Here is a 14,696-nt window from a genome sequence, read left to right as displayed (position 1 = left end):
CCAGGGGTTCCCAGACTTTTATATTTCATAGACAAGTAAGATTCCCCTGCCCCCCTCCCCAAATTAGGGACTAACCGGTTATCTAGTTTTTACTTTTGCCAAGGATATTAAAACGACTGTCATCACATTATTTATAAAATAAAGGATATTTTAGCAAAAGAAAAAGTATTAACAACATTATCTCAAAACTAAAGCCAGTCCTTTAAATCAAACAACTTTAACATCACAAGACCTGCCAGGTGTCTTTCTTTATTCCTCTCATTTTGCTCAACCAGTTTCGTTTTCATTCCCATCTGACTTGAGGATGGATACAGAAACTGCTGGACTAAGACCAGCTAATGGTTACTGAATGCCACATGCGCTGGACACTGTGCTAAACATTTTCCATGCATTCTCATTTAATCAGCCACAACCCTATTAGGAGAGTGCTGTTATTACACCCATTTACAGGCAAAACTAGAACTTGAAGGGGTAAAATTACCTGCCCATGGTTATATGGCTAGTAGTCAGTGAAGCTAATGACCTGAACCATAGACACTCGAGAAATCAGTTCAGTTCTGCCTCAAGACACAAGTTATGTCTGTTTCCCAATGTGTGGGCTTGTTTAAAAACAGACCAAAAAAAAAACTGCTTTAAGGGATAAATGAACCCTGTATATATCAGCATTTAATATCTACACATGCATAAGAACTGTCCCCATTCCAAGTCTCCTTCAATGATTCCTATTAAATGAAGAAGGAAGTTCCAGTTTGGTGGCAGGAAGCCTTTGGCACATCTTCATCACTTGTTAAACTTTCTTCAGAGCCCTCCACAAGACACAAGACCTAGCTAGAATTTAATAACATTTTTTTCATTGTGCATCTTTTAAGATACTTTCTAGTTATGGCAGATAACACAGGTTTTCCATTTCCAACAGTAAAATTAAGTTTGCTTTATTTTTTTTAGGATTTTATTTATTTATTTGAGAGAAAGAGAGAGAGAGAAAAGCAGATTCCCCACTATGCAAGAAGCCCGATGGGGGGGCTCAATCTCAGGACCCGGAAATCATGACGTGAGCCATAAGGCAGACACTTAACCAACTGAGCCACCCAGAATATCCAAATTAAGTTTGCTTTAAAAATAATATTTCAGGGGTTCCTAGTCATGCTGATTTTTTAAAAAGTTGCAGGACACATATATTATGACCCCATTTTTATTTCTTAAAGAAAAGAAGGAGGATGTATATTTCTGCATGAAAAGTTTGGAAACACATTTCCTTAGGGGAATGAGAATGAATGTTAGAAAACTGAGGGATAAGGCCAGAGAGAGATTTTTGTATTTAATTTTACATACTTCTATGCTATTTGAAATCTTACGAGCAGGTATTAAGTCCAAAACTTAAATACTGGTAATTATTAAATTATCAACACTAGTTGGCATTCACCTGAACTTTTTGAAGGAATTCAGGGATGAACTAGAAAACCGTTGGTCAATATGAGGAAAAGCCACCAAAGGAACTACAGATGTGACCTTTAATCATAAGGTCTTTGAAGACTTGAGAATTTTAAGAAAATTTTATTTCCATATTAGACAAACTAGTGGAATAAAAAGTAAAGATGAAGACCATCAAAGAGGTCATTCGGGGTTTTACTGATATGGTTAAGAATGGGGCTTATAAACAAGAAAACAGGATAGAAACAAACCAAAAGGCCCAAGTGTATGGCTCCCAAGGATTACGAAAGTAGAAAGTGAGCAGCACAGAATCTTCATGTTTGTAGATGACACTAAAGACTTCCATAGTAATAATGTGCCAAGTTATTGGCGCCAAATTATAGGAAGATCTTGGGAATCTATGCAAATAGAAGGAAAAGTGGCAGATGAGTGTTAAAATGAGCATATGGCCTAAATCAGGCATGTAAAACAACAACTACTCAGCTATCAGTTATGACCCAAGAATAGGATCTCAGATCACTGTAAATGGACCCCTGAGGACGTCAGCCCAATACTGAGCTACAGATTAAAAGCAGTGCAGGGCGCCTGGGTGGCTCAGATGGTTAAGCGTCTGCCTTCAGCTCAGGTCATGATCCCAGGGTCCTGGGATGGAGTCCCGCATTGGGCTCCCTGCTCCTTGGGAGCCTGCTTCTCCCTCTGCCTCTCTCTCTCTCTGTCTCTCATTAATAAATAAAATCTTTAAAGAATAAATAAATAAAAAAAATAAATAAAAAAAAATAAAGAATAAATAAATAAATAAGTAAATAAGTAAATAAAAAGCAGTGCAAAGTGTCCTGGAAGCCATCAAGACAAGCACTAAAAAGAAAGAGACTAGTACCCTCCCCTCATAAAATTCTGATGCACCCACCCAACACTCCTTTTGTCATTTGTGTCCTGCCCCTTCAACTACATACAGAAAAGGAGTTAAACAAGATCAGTAGGTCTCAAATGCCAGTCCCTGAATTGATCCAAAAATGACTCTTGGAAATCACCTAGGAGAGGCTTTTTAAAAAATACAGATTCCCAGGCCACACTCACGGAGATTCTAATTCAGTGCCTCTGAAAGGCCTTCCAGGTGGTCCTGAAGCAACGATCTGGGCTGTTTCTCTCTAAATCTACTCCCACAAAGGATTTAAGAAAGCTTACAATAAAAAATAAACTCAAAAGAAACCATGTGAGGAACTACCAAGAATAGATTATGATGGTTCCTATACTTGCACATTAAATGAAGTGGAAAAGATCTGCAAAAGACAATTAGGATGACCTAAAGGAAGAAGCTCCAGCCTTGAAGTGTGAAAAGCAGAGCTCAAAACCCTACCAAGCTCCCCCAGATTCCTCCAAGTAAGAGCAGGACCAGAGTAAATGCTCCCCATGAGCTACAGGTTCCCGGAGTGCCCTCCTCATCCCCACCCTTCCCAAGTCAAGACCTGCTGCCCCAGGAGAATGTCAGGATGTTCTGAGGCAGAGGTGAGATGGTAAATAAAACCCACTGCTGGCATGTTCTTCTGGGTCCCAAACGAGCATCCACTAGTCTATCCTGATACCACTGCTGAGGCCAGAAACCCCCTGGCTCATTTCTATCTACCACCTCTAATCCACTCCGCTACTCAGTCATTTAGTGTAATTCAAATTCTAACTCCCTCATCTTCTACACTACAAAAACCACATTTCATATTTCATCTACTGTCGCAAAAAAAAAAAAAAAAAACAAGCAATGGCAACAGAAAACATGTTTCATTGCAGGATAAGCAGCAATTCAAAGTGAAGCCTACCATACGGTAGATTTCTCAGTTTTGATTCATCATGCCTAAATGAGATGCAATATAAGGTTTCTTATACAATAACAGTCTTTTGGGACTGTTAGAAGTTTAGAGACTGAGCTTACCACTTCATTTAAGAAAGAGTCTGAGAGGTGAAATACCTTACCCCACATCACCCATGTGGAGAATAGCACCATCTGGGCTAGAACTGTATCCCCTGAATCCTAGGTCAATCAATCTCTCTTCTCTGCCAGGCTGCTTCCCAAAGACAATATTAATAAATTAGGTTTATTAACTTTAGGCACAGATTCTCCCATCTTTTCAATTCCTCCTCTTACACAGGAGGTTGATGTTATAAGACCATCCCAAGAAGACTTCCCATATAGAATCTAAAGCACCTCAAAATGTGTTAAGGCATAAAGGGAGGAGATGGTGCCTTAAATCACTCATCATAAGCATATAAAGAGAAAATGTGTCAAGCCCAGTTTATATCATACATCTCAAAAATGACATCCGAAAATGTCACCTAATTTTCATTAGATTTTTACCTATAAGTTGTTTTACTTCCTAATTTTAAAAAAATGCCAACTGAAACCACTGTTTTTTCCTAAACATTAGAGCTAAGTGAGAAAAACATTGGTTTATCATATTGAGTCTCACTGAAATTAAGTGAAATCCCACAACACTCCATCTGCATCAAATGTTCACAACCTGTGATTCTGCATCAATTTCTACTGTAAAAACAAAAAGCATATGTCAGTCTCCCAAGAGAGGAATTAGCAACAGAAACTGGGTATCTCTCCATTTCCCAACAAGACAAAGGGGAAAAACTACATAAGCCCCTAAGAGTTGAACCCCTTTACTTCATGCCCTGTCCTGGAAACGGCAAAGAATTTCCTACAATATTTAGCTATGCTATTTCTTGAAGAAATGAAATAAAATAAATTCAAAGACCAGATTCCAAAGGATATCTACTGCACCCCCTGCTAGAACCACACCTGTCAGCTGGACAGCTAGTCCACGCTGGTAAGTGAGTACAAAACAGGCCTTAGAACCTTCACTCATTTCCCAAATGTCACACTCCAAGTAAACTGAGGCACAGACTCCACCAAATCATCTGCCCACTTATTACCAGCACTGATCACTATCCAGGCTCAGGAGTCTCCCCTCATGTTAATAAGCCACACTATGCATGAGCTAGTTCCTTCCTGACCATTAGTTTGAGCTCTGGAGCATGCTACTTTGCTTTTCACCATCACTGTCACTAAAGCTTACTAGGTTAAAAGTGTTGCCAGAAGCCAGAGCAGCAGAACATTCAACGTAGTAATAAAATGCTAACAGAAGTATAAACAGTGACAAATTCTACATGCTCTTTGACTCTCATTGAGCCTGCTCCTGGCATTTATCTTTTCAGTTAAGTACCCTCCACTGAAAGGTGGTGACCTTAAGAATACACAGGACTGGCTAACAGGAAGTCAAAAAACCTTAGCCTTGGCCCTGTACGAAACATGTATATGACCAAAAGCAAGTATTTTTTTATCAGTTTCTCACTGTTTACATTGAGTTAATGTCAGCTATCTATCTCACCAGTGTACCAGGACAGCAACCACCTCTACTGCCTTTCTGCCTTCTATCACCCTAAAACACAGATTAATAGTTCAGGCTAAATCCATACCATTTATGTGGAACACTGACCTTGAAGGAATTAAAAAGCTACTATAAAAACACTGAAGATAAACATGAGCAGGGACCCTACAGCTTTTGCACTTGCTGTTCCCTTTACCAAGAACACACTTCCCCTATGGCTGGTTGTTAGCTGTCCATCAGATTTCAGCACAAATGCTGAGAGAAGCCTTTCCTAAACACCATATCTATGGGAGCCACTCCTTCCCTTGCTCCCAACCACTCTGTCCCATTCCCCAGAAATCATTATCTTATAATATCATGCTTATTTCTTGTTTAATTTTTTATTGTCTGTCTCCTCCATAAACCATAAGGGCAGGAATCTGATCTACTTTTTACCACTGTTTCTCCAATATCGACATAAAGATTGACACAGCAGATGATCAATAAAGTTTATTCAAGAAAGAAAGGAAGTATGATTGCTCACCACTCTGTATCATTAGTACATGGCAGCAGCCAGCTGGATGCTTTCTTTTCATGCAGAAAAAAAAATGACAGAAAACATTTAAGATACAGTAGAAACTTAGTGGAAACTTAGTGCTCCTTTACTTACAATCTTGACTGAAAGCTACCATGCTCACCTGCTGAGAAGTGGGCAATTTTAAGACTACAGGGAAAAGCCTTCCATCCTATTCTACCTAGTTCTTTGCAAATGGCTCTACTAAAATACTGTTATTCAGCTACCTTGTCCCTGAGTAGTAGAATAAGAGTATTTTAAGTAGGTTAGGAAAGATGTTTTTTTCTTTCAGTCTGCATGAGCTAAGTGCACGTAGGAAGGAGCAGATCAATGAACTACTACTCTTTGTCCCCACTACACTCTGCAAAGACACATACTTCTTAGTTCAGAAACCTAAGAAACAGTTAGCTATAATAATCTAAATTACAGGTAGCATTTCCTACAAGCTGCACACTGGAGAAATTTCCACTAAGCTACTCACTAGGAAGTCTATATCCCACTTTAGAACAACCTGGCAGCACAATTCCTGCTGAAGGAGGAAACTGTGGCCATCTCCTCCTTTTGATGCCCCTCTGCCTTAGTCACCCAGTGAGAATCATGGTTCTCAGCCTAAAACCAAAGACGACTGGCAGAGGGATTCCTTTCTCCTTTAGGCAATTAAGAGGGGCGGGGTGAAATAAACGGAGATTTCGCATTATCCTCCCTTTGGCCTTTCACACCATAAGCAGGGTAAGATATGCTGCTTCCATAGCTGCTTCTGATAAGCACAAAAGATTCAAAAACTGTGGCAGACTAATTCGGCTGTCCTGAAAGCAACCCAGGTGGCTCCTGCTTGAAAAGACACACAAACACACCGAGTTAGAATGGGAAAGTCAGAGTGAAAAGACATAGAAAAGGGCTCTATCCCCAAAACAGAAAGTAAATCAGGTGGGTAAGACTGGAGAAAACAGCCATCTCTAAGTAGCTGCTAAGTGGAGTGACCAAATTTTACACTAAATACCCCAAGACTTCTCCCAATCTCATCTATCTTTCATGTGCTGATAATACTCTGTTGCAGTTAAAGAAGTCTAGCAAATTATTAAAAAAAAAAAAAATCCAGAGTTAGAATCCTTCAGGGTTTTGAGAAAATAGTATCTGATTTGACAGGACATTTACTTTTCCAGGTTATATTTTGTCTGCCCACACACTTGCCAGTCTCATCCCAACTCAGGAAATATAAATCCACCTTCAGTTTTTCCATCATCCTCACTGCCTTTTCAGTAACAGAACAGCTCCAAAATGCTTATGTCAACTTACTGCCCACTTCCTCCTTAAACACATTCCAGAACCAACTCTGTTTCTGTCTCTTTGCTCCCACACTCAAAAGCAGACAAGCCACTACCTTCACCATCATTTTTTAAAACTGGTCAAATGGAAAGATTTTTTACAACTTGATTTCTGAGTACTTTCTTCTTTAACCTTAAAAAAAAAAAAAGTAACACAGAACTTACTAGGATTAGAAGGCAGAGACCAGGAGAAACTTGTACCTTCCATGGCTCTATAATCTGATTTTTGCCCCCCAAAAAAGAGGAAAGACTATTCAGCAAAGCTCATCCCTATACCGTTTCAGACCTGCAGCTCAGCCTGAGTCCAGACAAATATGGAGGGCTCCCTTGAAAAGTACACCTCTGGTTAGTCAGTATTCCAGGCTCTACCCCTCTCCCAAAAGGCAGTAACTATGTTCCAATTCTCCAAACTATTTCCTTCTCACTATCCTTTCACAGAGCTCCATTTTCCTTTGTAGAGTTCTTACAAAGCAGTTCCTAGTACCATTGGAAATGATCTCTCTCCAGGAAAATACAACTTTGCCTAGCAGAAGGGCTTCACACAGAGCAATTTGCCAGTGGTCGATTTTTCATTCCAGACAAGGCTTCTACTCCTGGCACAAATCTGCCTGTCACCCTGCAGTTCACCTCGCTTCCCTCCCCTAACCCCTACCTGCAACTCACCCTGCAGTTTGGTCACAAAAAAGAATAGACTACTCAATAGCTGAATTTTTTTTTTCTTCTTTTAAGATTTTATTATTTGAGAGAGTGAGAGAGAGAGAGAGAGCACAAGCTGGGGGAGAGGCAGAGGGAGAGAGAGAGGCAGGCTCCCCGCCGAGCAGTGAGCCAATCCCAGGACTCCAGGATCATGACCTGAGCCAAAGGGAGATGCTTAACCAACTAGGCCACCCAGGAGCCCCACCAAGGGCTGAATTTTAAAAGCTTCCTCCCAGATTCAAATGTGTCTTCCACACCACACTCCTATGCACATAATGACCATAAGCACTAAATGAAGTCACTCACCACAATAACAGCTCGAGGATAAGACAAGGAGTAACATCTAATCTTTCCTCAACTTGATCACAGTCAGCTTCACTTTCCTGCAATTTTGTGGTCATGCATCACTGGTCCCACCCTCCACATTATAAAATCATGCCCTGGAGGCAGAAGCAGCATAGCATGATGTCGAACAGCACTTGCTATGGCAGCCAGTCCTGGGTTCAAGTCCCAGCTCTGCCTCTTATTGCCAGTAAAAGTGCCTGTCCTTGGGTGAACTATTCTTTCTAAACCTCAGATTACACATCTGTAGACTGTAACCAACAATGCTATCTACTTGTTAGGTGTTATAAATGAAATATTACAAACAGAATGCTCAGCACAAGACATGACCCTTAATAAATGATTGTTGATATTCAGTATCCATGGGGGTAAACTGTGGGCATGGTCACCTCATAGAATCCAGGTCACCTTCCTTAGAGAAGGAAAAAATTCAGAAAGATCCACTCAATGCTGCCAATTCCACCACCAGACCACTAAGCAATGCTGTGTTCTTATGGTGAAGGGGAAGATTAGTGCAAATGAAAAAGCTAATCTCAGAGGAGCTACTCATGGGACAGATCAAGATGGACCTTGGAAATTCCCTTCTCATTCAGCTTCTAATAAATTCTGACTTTCCATTTACCCATAAAGGAGAAAAGCAATACCGAAAACCCTGGGAATCGCAGCTGGTGGCAGAATTTTATCTAAGAAATGAATACATGAGAATAAGGCTGGAGAAAAAAAAATCTCAAAAATTTACACACACACACAAACTAAAGAACATTTTAACCCTGACAGATAATGAGCCAAGAAAACAGAATGTTTTTAAACTTTCTGGCAACCGCAAAAAACTGTGGAACTTTGAGAGAAAATGTCATAAAGGGCATTTGCTGTTCCAGAGGGAAGTCAGTACTGAAGTCTGAAATGTCTGAAAGTCCATTAGTCTGCAGTCATCACAACTGGAAAATCTGTTAACAACCAAGAAACGTCAAGTTCCAAGATGTGGGAGGGCTGGGGGGAGAACAGAGGTGACAAGTGATAAAGAGAATTTATACTACAAAATTATCATGGAGCCGGAGAGTTAATTTTTTAAAAATTAGTCTTGCAGGGTTTTATATTCAAAATTCAAGAATGTAGGGAGTGAAGGGATATAAAATCAGGCAGAATCTAGCGTTAGGGCCGTGGACTGGGAATCCGAACACTTGGGCCCCGGTCCTGGCTCCGATCCAAGCCACCATGTGATGACCTTAGGCAAGTCACTGCCCTCTTCGAACCACTCTCCTTAAGTATAAGGGGTGAGGGAACAATAACGATCGCTAAAATTCCTACTGGCCTAGCATTTAAGGATCAAAAGGAGAGGGAGAACAAATACTAAGAGCTTTCGGGACTACACACTTGACAGAAGAGGTGGAGAGAAAAAGACGGAATACGAGGGCCAAAGAGCGAGAAAACTTGGGAGTAAGTGAGCGTCACTGGAAACTGAAAAGCTTCAAGATGGCCAAATGCTCTTAGTTTCAGGGAAGAGCGGATGTCAGGATCTCGAAAAGCTGCACACTGCTCAGCAGATGTCAAAATGGACAGGACGGGGCGATGGGAGGGCAGATATCAACTTATTACCCCCGTTAATCAATCAAGTAACCGATCTGTCCAGGTAAACAGCAGATCTGAGTGCCGCGCGACCACGGAAATCACCGTGACCCTTGACGGCCAGGGTGTCCGGAAAGCAAAGTACTAAGGGGATTCCGTGTCGGGTTCCGTCTAGGAAAGGAATTCCGAGAATGGGTGAAAAGGAAAGGGACAGAGGAAAAGGGATCTGGGAGACCATGCAGACTCGCGGAAGGGGAAGAGAAGCCGGCGCCAAAACCCGCCCGGAGGCGGGCGGTGGGGTCAGTGTCCCGGGCCCCGCTCTCACCATCTTGACGATGCCCCGCTGCACGGTGGGGACCGCGGGTCCCCCGGAGGTGCCGCCGCTCTGCGCGGAGGAGGCCATGTGTAGAGATGGAACGGCAGCAAGTAAGGCAGTGGGCCGGCTTGGAGGTGTCAATGTGGGTGTCGGTGTTAGTGGGAGGCCGCCGCGGCAGAGAACTGGCAAGCGACGGGTTTCGGGCAATGGACGGCACGGACTCGCCGGGCGCTCACAAGAGCAGCAGCGGGACTGGGAGCGAAAGAGGAGACGCGCTCTCCGCCGCCGCCGCCACACGTTCTACTCGCCGCGCAAGCGTGCCAGAGCGCCACCGCCCTCCGGCCAATTAGCGCCCACAGCCCGCCGGACCTCAAACCAATAGGCACCCTGTTCGCGGAGCCCCGCCTTTTAGTCCCTGAACGCGAGGCAAGCTCCAGGAAGCGCTGAAAGAGCTGATTTGCGGTGACGGGCTAAGTATGGGGCGGGACTTCCGGGGCAGCCGTAGTAGGTAGTGTCGGGAGGTGTAGTGGGAAGGAAAGGACACGTCAGCATCTGGCCGCGGGGCGCGGGGGGCCATGGGAGCCCCGGGGGTGGGGCCAGCCTCACCCTCCGGCCTGGCCCCGCCTATTGCGCCCCGCCCCGCGGGCCACCGGGGAGCCCACGTGGACTTCCCGCGTTCCTGGACTGCGCCCCCGGATTGGGGAGTGCGGACTGGGGAATCCGGAGCCATGAAGGCGAAGACTTGATAGGGTCTCGTACGGGCTGCACGCCTAATTCCGACATTTTACCTCAGCTAAAAATGTGGGGAGAACCTGGAAAAGTCTGAGCATCGTGAAATCTACGGATGTTGGCGCTGACAGGCAGCGCGGCCTGGCGCCTTCCCTGTATTCGGGAGTGTGTCTCTTTCGTGTTTGTGTCGCCGGTATCTCGCACTTGTAAGGGTCTCGATTAATGTTCGTTGGTGGGAGAAATAAATGTCTCTTAGGGGGTGATGTGCCATGTGCACGCGGGAGAATGACCCTTGTTTTCGGACTCTTCCTAGTTTCGCTAGTGAAGTTAGGGAAAGCCTTGGTACAAACTCTCCCTGGGCCTGGAGGAGAGAATCCCTAGACCTCTTGCGATGAGCCACGCCGCCCCCAACCGCCTCATCCCATCCCTTTACCTGGCCCTGGTCTCTTTTGAATAAAGAGATTGAGGGAGGGGTACAGAGCGAGGGCATACAAATGTTTAAATGAATGTTTAGAGACAACTAATATTTGTCCTGTGCCCACTATGTGGAGCCAAGGACCTTTCCTTTAAGCCACTTAATCTTCAAATGTGGCTCTACACTGAGGACACTACTTCCCCTGTAGCTCTTTTGAGAAGAGGTTGTCTATGCTTCCACATTTCACATATCCCAGGGTCAAGTTTTGGGGGTCAGCATCTTCCTAGATCCTTAGTGCTGCCCCTTGCGTCCCATTAATTTGCCAACCTCTTAAAAAAAACAACTTTGGGAAGGGTCATTCCATCTGATTTATACCACTATCTCATTAAATTTGTTGTCTTCTCTGCCTCAACTGCCACCTTGTCATTGGTTGAAATCAACACCTGGTGCATACTTCTCCACCCAGTGATCCTGAATGACTTAAACATTTATGAACCTGACTTGTCCAATACCCTGGCGTCTCAGCTCCTTGACCTCATCTTCAAGGAACTTGACCTCTGTGCCAATTTAGCCACCCTCTTCGGTAAGGATGAAGTATGGCAGCTGTTCCATGGCTGAAATTGTGAACCCCAGACCCCCCATTCTCTGATCATAACTACTGCCCTCTCTCCCTTCTCACTCAGTTACTTCTCTTATACCTTGTGTTAGTTATCTATTGCTGCATAACAATTAACCCCAAAATTTAAGTATTAAGCAATGAGCATTTATTATCTCACCATTTTTGTCAGGAATCTGCATAGCTTAGCTGAGTGCCTTTACCTCACGGTCTCTCACAAGGCTGCCATCAAGGCGTCAGTGGCAGCTGTGGTGTGAAGGTCTGTTATCTAACGGGGAGGATCTGCTTCCAAGCTCACTCATGTCATCATTGGCAGGATTCAGTTCCCCAAGAGCTTTGGACTGAAGGCCTCAGTTCCTTGCTGATGGGTCTCTGCATGGGGCAACTCACATGGTAGATGGTTTCTATCAGAGCAGGCAAATGAGAGAGCAAGAGAGGACAAGCAAACCAGTCTTTCTGAACCTAATCTCAGAAGTAACATCCCATCACTTTGGCCATATGCTATTATTCATTAGAAAAGTCTCTAGGTTGGGCCCACCCTCAAGGGGAGAGGATTGCACAAGGGCACAAACACCAGGAGGCAGGATCACCTGTAATCATCTTAGAGGCTGCCAATCACACACTGTTCTTTAGCTTTACATAGAATTCAAAGTCCCTGAATCTATAATCAATTCCCTTCTGCTTTCTCCTGAATCCTTGGTTAGACTCTGTCATTTTTGCCCCCTCCTCTCAATATCCTCATCTCTAATCCCTGTTTTCTTCCATCGGGCCTACCTGTCAAAATTCCAATTCTAGATCTCTCTGCCTTCTCCAAACCTACCACTTAGCTAGAGAAAACACTCCTCAGCTGTGCAGGTTGGTGCCACGGTGAATTCATGGGCCCTCACACATTGCCTGGAGTTCTGTTTCCTCAGCCACTTTGGCCAGTAGGTGTGGTGGTTGTTTAATTAACTGTATTTTTTTAGAGCAGTTTTAGGCTCAAAGCAATAGTCCCTGCCCATGCACATGCATAGCCTCCCCCATTATCAACACCCTTCACCAGAGTGGTGTACTTTCTACAGTTGATGAACCTACGTTGACACATAATCATCACCCAAAGTCCATAATTTACATTAGGGTTCACTCTTGATGTTGTACATTCTGGGTTTGGACAAATGTATAATGACATGTATCCACCATTATGGTATCATACAGAGTAGTTTCATGGCCCTAAAAATCCATGACTCTGTGGGGAGAGGGAGGATGCAAAAATATATATATATATTAAAAATAAAGTAAAATAAAAATCAGGCTATTTTAAACCTCTTTTCCTTTTAACTCCAATTCCACTGGCTCCCACACTCTCAAATAGTGGTAGGCCTTCTACTTGGGAGAGATAATAAAAGCCATCAAGAACGCCCTTCATTTCCCACCACCAAATCTGAAAACTTAACTTCCTTCTCATTCCTCGTCTTCTCCCTTGTTACAAAGAAAAACCATCTTCCTACTGCTTAGGCTAACCCCTCAATCTATGTTCTGGATCTACCCCCTCCACCTTGTCAAGGACTCTGTTTGTTTTTTGTTCTTTTTTTTAAATTTAAGTAATCTCCACACCCAATGCGGGCCTCGAACTCACAACCCCAGGATCAAGAGTCGCAAGCTCCACTGACTGAGCCAGCCAGGTGCCCCAAGGACTCTATTCATAGATAATTCCCTCTCCTGTTTTTATAGCTTCTCGGTTTATCCTGGATTCTTCTTATTAGCATTTAAATATTCTCAAATTTCTTGCATAGTGAAGATAAATAAATCTTTCCTTTATTCCACCTCCCTCTTCTGGTAACTCTCCTCCTCCCCTCACAGGCAAACACTCTTGGTGAAATTTTTTATGTTTGTTGCCTCCCACATCCTCACCCTGCAATCAGTCATCAGCACACTGCACTCTATTGCTCTTATCAATTTACCGAAACTGTTTTCTCCAAGGTTAATAATGACCTCCTCATCACTACATTCAGTGGACACTTTTCACACCTCACTTTGCTGAGCCCTCTATAAAATTTGACAAAATTTGCTCCTTGAAATGCTTTTTTCCTTCCCATATTCCTTCTATTCTTCCCATCTATATGGCTGCTCCTCCTTATCTCCATTGTGAATGACTCTTCTTTTGCTTGCACTTAATATGGATGTTCCTCTGGGTTCTTCTCAAAGCATCTTCCTTTCTAATTTGAAACATTCTTCCTAAGACATCTTAGCCACTACCCTGGCTGTATGCTAAGGATTCCCAAATATAGGTATATAACTCCTGTTGAAATCTCTCTCTTGAGCTCCAAATCCTATGTTCAACAATACTCTGGATATATGCCCACGGCTGTCACCTTGGGAATTCAAATTGAACATGTCTCACAAGGAACTCAATTATCTTTCCTCCCAAACCTGCTCTTCCCTAGTATGTGTCACAGCCCAAATAATGACACCAAAAGTTACCCAGTTGCAAGCCAGAAATCTGGAGATCATCAGTGACTCCGCCTCTTACTCATTCCCCACTTCTTAGTCAGCCTCTAAAATCTGTTAGATCCACAGGGGCATAATCAATCCCACATGCCCTGGGAACAGACCACCTGGGTTCACATCCCAACACTGTATAGCCTTGAGCAAGTTATATAGTATCTCTATTTGATGGATGTCTCTTCTGTAAAATAAAGATGATAATAGGATCTACCTCCTAGGGTTGTTCTGGTCTTGAGGGTTATATGAATTAGTATATGCTAAACACATAGAACACTGTCTGGATCATCTATGTGTTAAATATTTTATGATTATTATTAAAAATCTCCTATTGTTTAAATTTGGCATATTTTTTACTTGGACTGCTGCACAGGTTTATAATAGAGCTCCCTGACACCAGTCTTCCTTACCTACACCCCATTCATTCTTCCTACTGCAGCCAAAGTGACATTTTTTTTTTAAGATTTATTTTTTTATTTGAGAGAGAGAGAGCGCGCGCATGCACAAGGCCGAGGGAGAGAGAGGGAGAGCAGCAGAATCCCTGCTGAGGACGGAGCCCAGTGCAGGCTTGATACAGAGCCTGATTTGGGGCTTGATCCCACGACCCTGAGATCACAACCCAAGCTGAAATCAAGAGTCCGATGCCTAACCAAATGAGCCACCCAGGGCCCCCCAAGTGACATTTCTAATGCCACTTTCTCTTCTCCTCAATTCCCTCCTGTGATTTCTTCACACCAGATCTCCTCTCACAGTTCTACTCTTTAAACAGCCAGACAGGCCAAGTAAACTTGGTTTTGGTCTCTCTAGGAAACACTCCTTTGCCTTCAGGGCTTTTTTGCC

General features: G+C 43.3%; 1 protein-coding gene across 1 annotated transcript in view; it reads right to left on the bottom strand.

The window, feature by feature from the left end:
• Window positions 1-9,927, bottom strand: part of SND1 (staphylococcal nuclease and tudor domain containing 1) — a 409,554-nt gene extending 399,627 nt beyond the window's left edge. Inside the window, exon 1 of the mRNA XM_025865530.2 lies at window positions 9,625-9,927. Within this exon, the coding sequence (XP_025721315.1) occupies window positions 9,625-9,702 (78 nt within the window). The 5' untranslated portion in view covers window positions 9,703-9,927. The remainder of the gene's footprint in view (window positions 1-9,624) is intronic.
• Between the last annotated feature and the right edge of the window lie 4,769 nt (window positions 9,928-14,696).

The sequence above is a fragment of the Callorhinus ursinus genome, unplaced genomic scaffold (genome assembly GCF_003265705.2).
Source record: "Callorhinus ursinus isolate GAN/ISIS: 27379988/994484 unplaced genomic scaffold, GSC_fseal_2.0 scaffold12, whole genome shotgun sequence".
NCBI classification, from domain to species: domain Eukaryota; kingdom Metazoa; phylum Chordata; class Mammalia; order Carnivora; family Otariidae; genus Callorhinus; species Callorhinus ursinus.
Note: the sequence above shows the minus strand (reverse complement) of the source record. Positions and strands in the feature narration are given on the sequence as shown.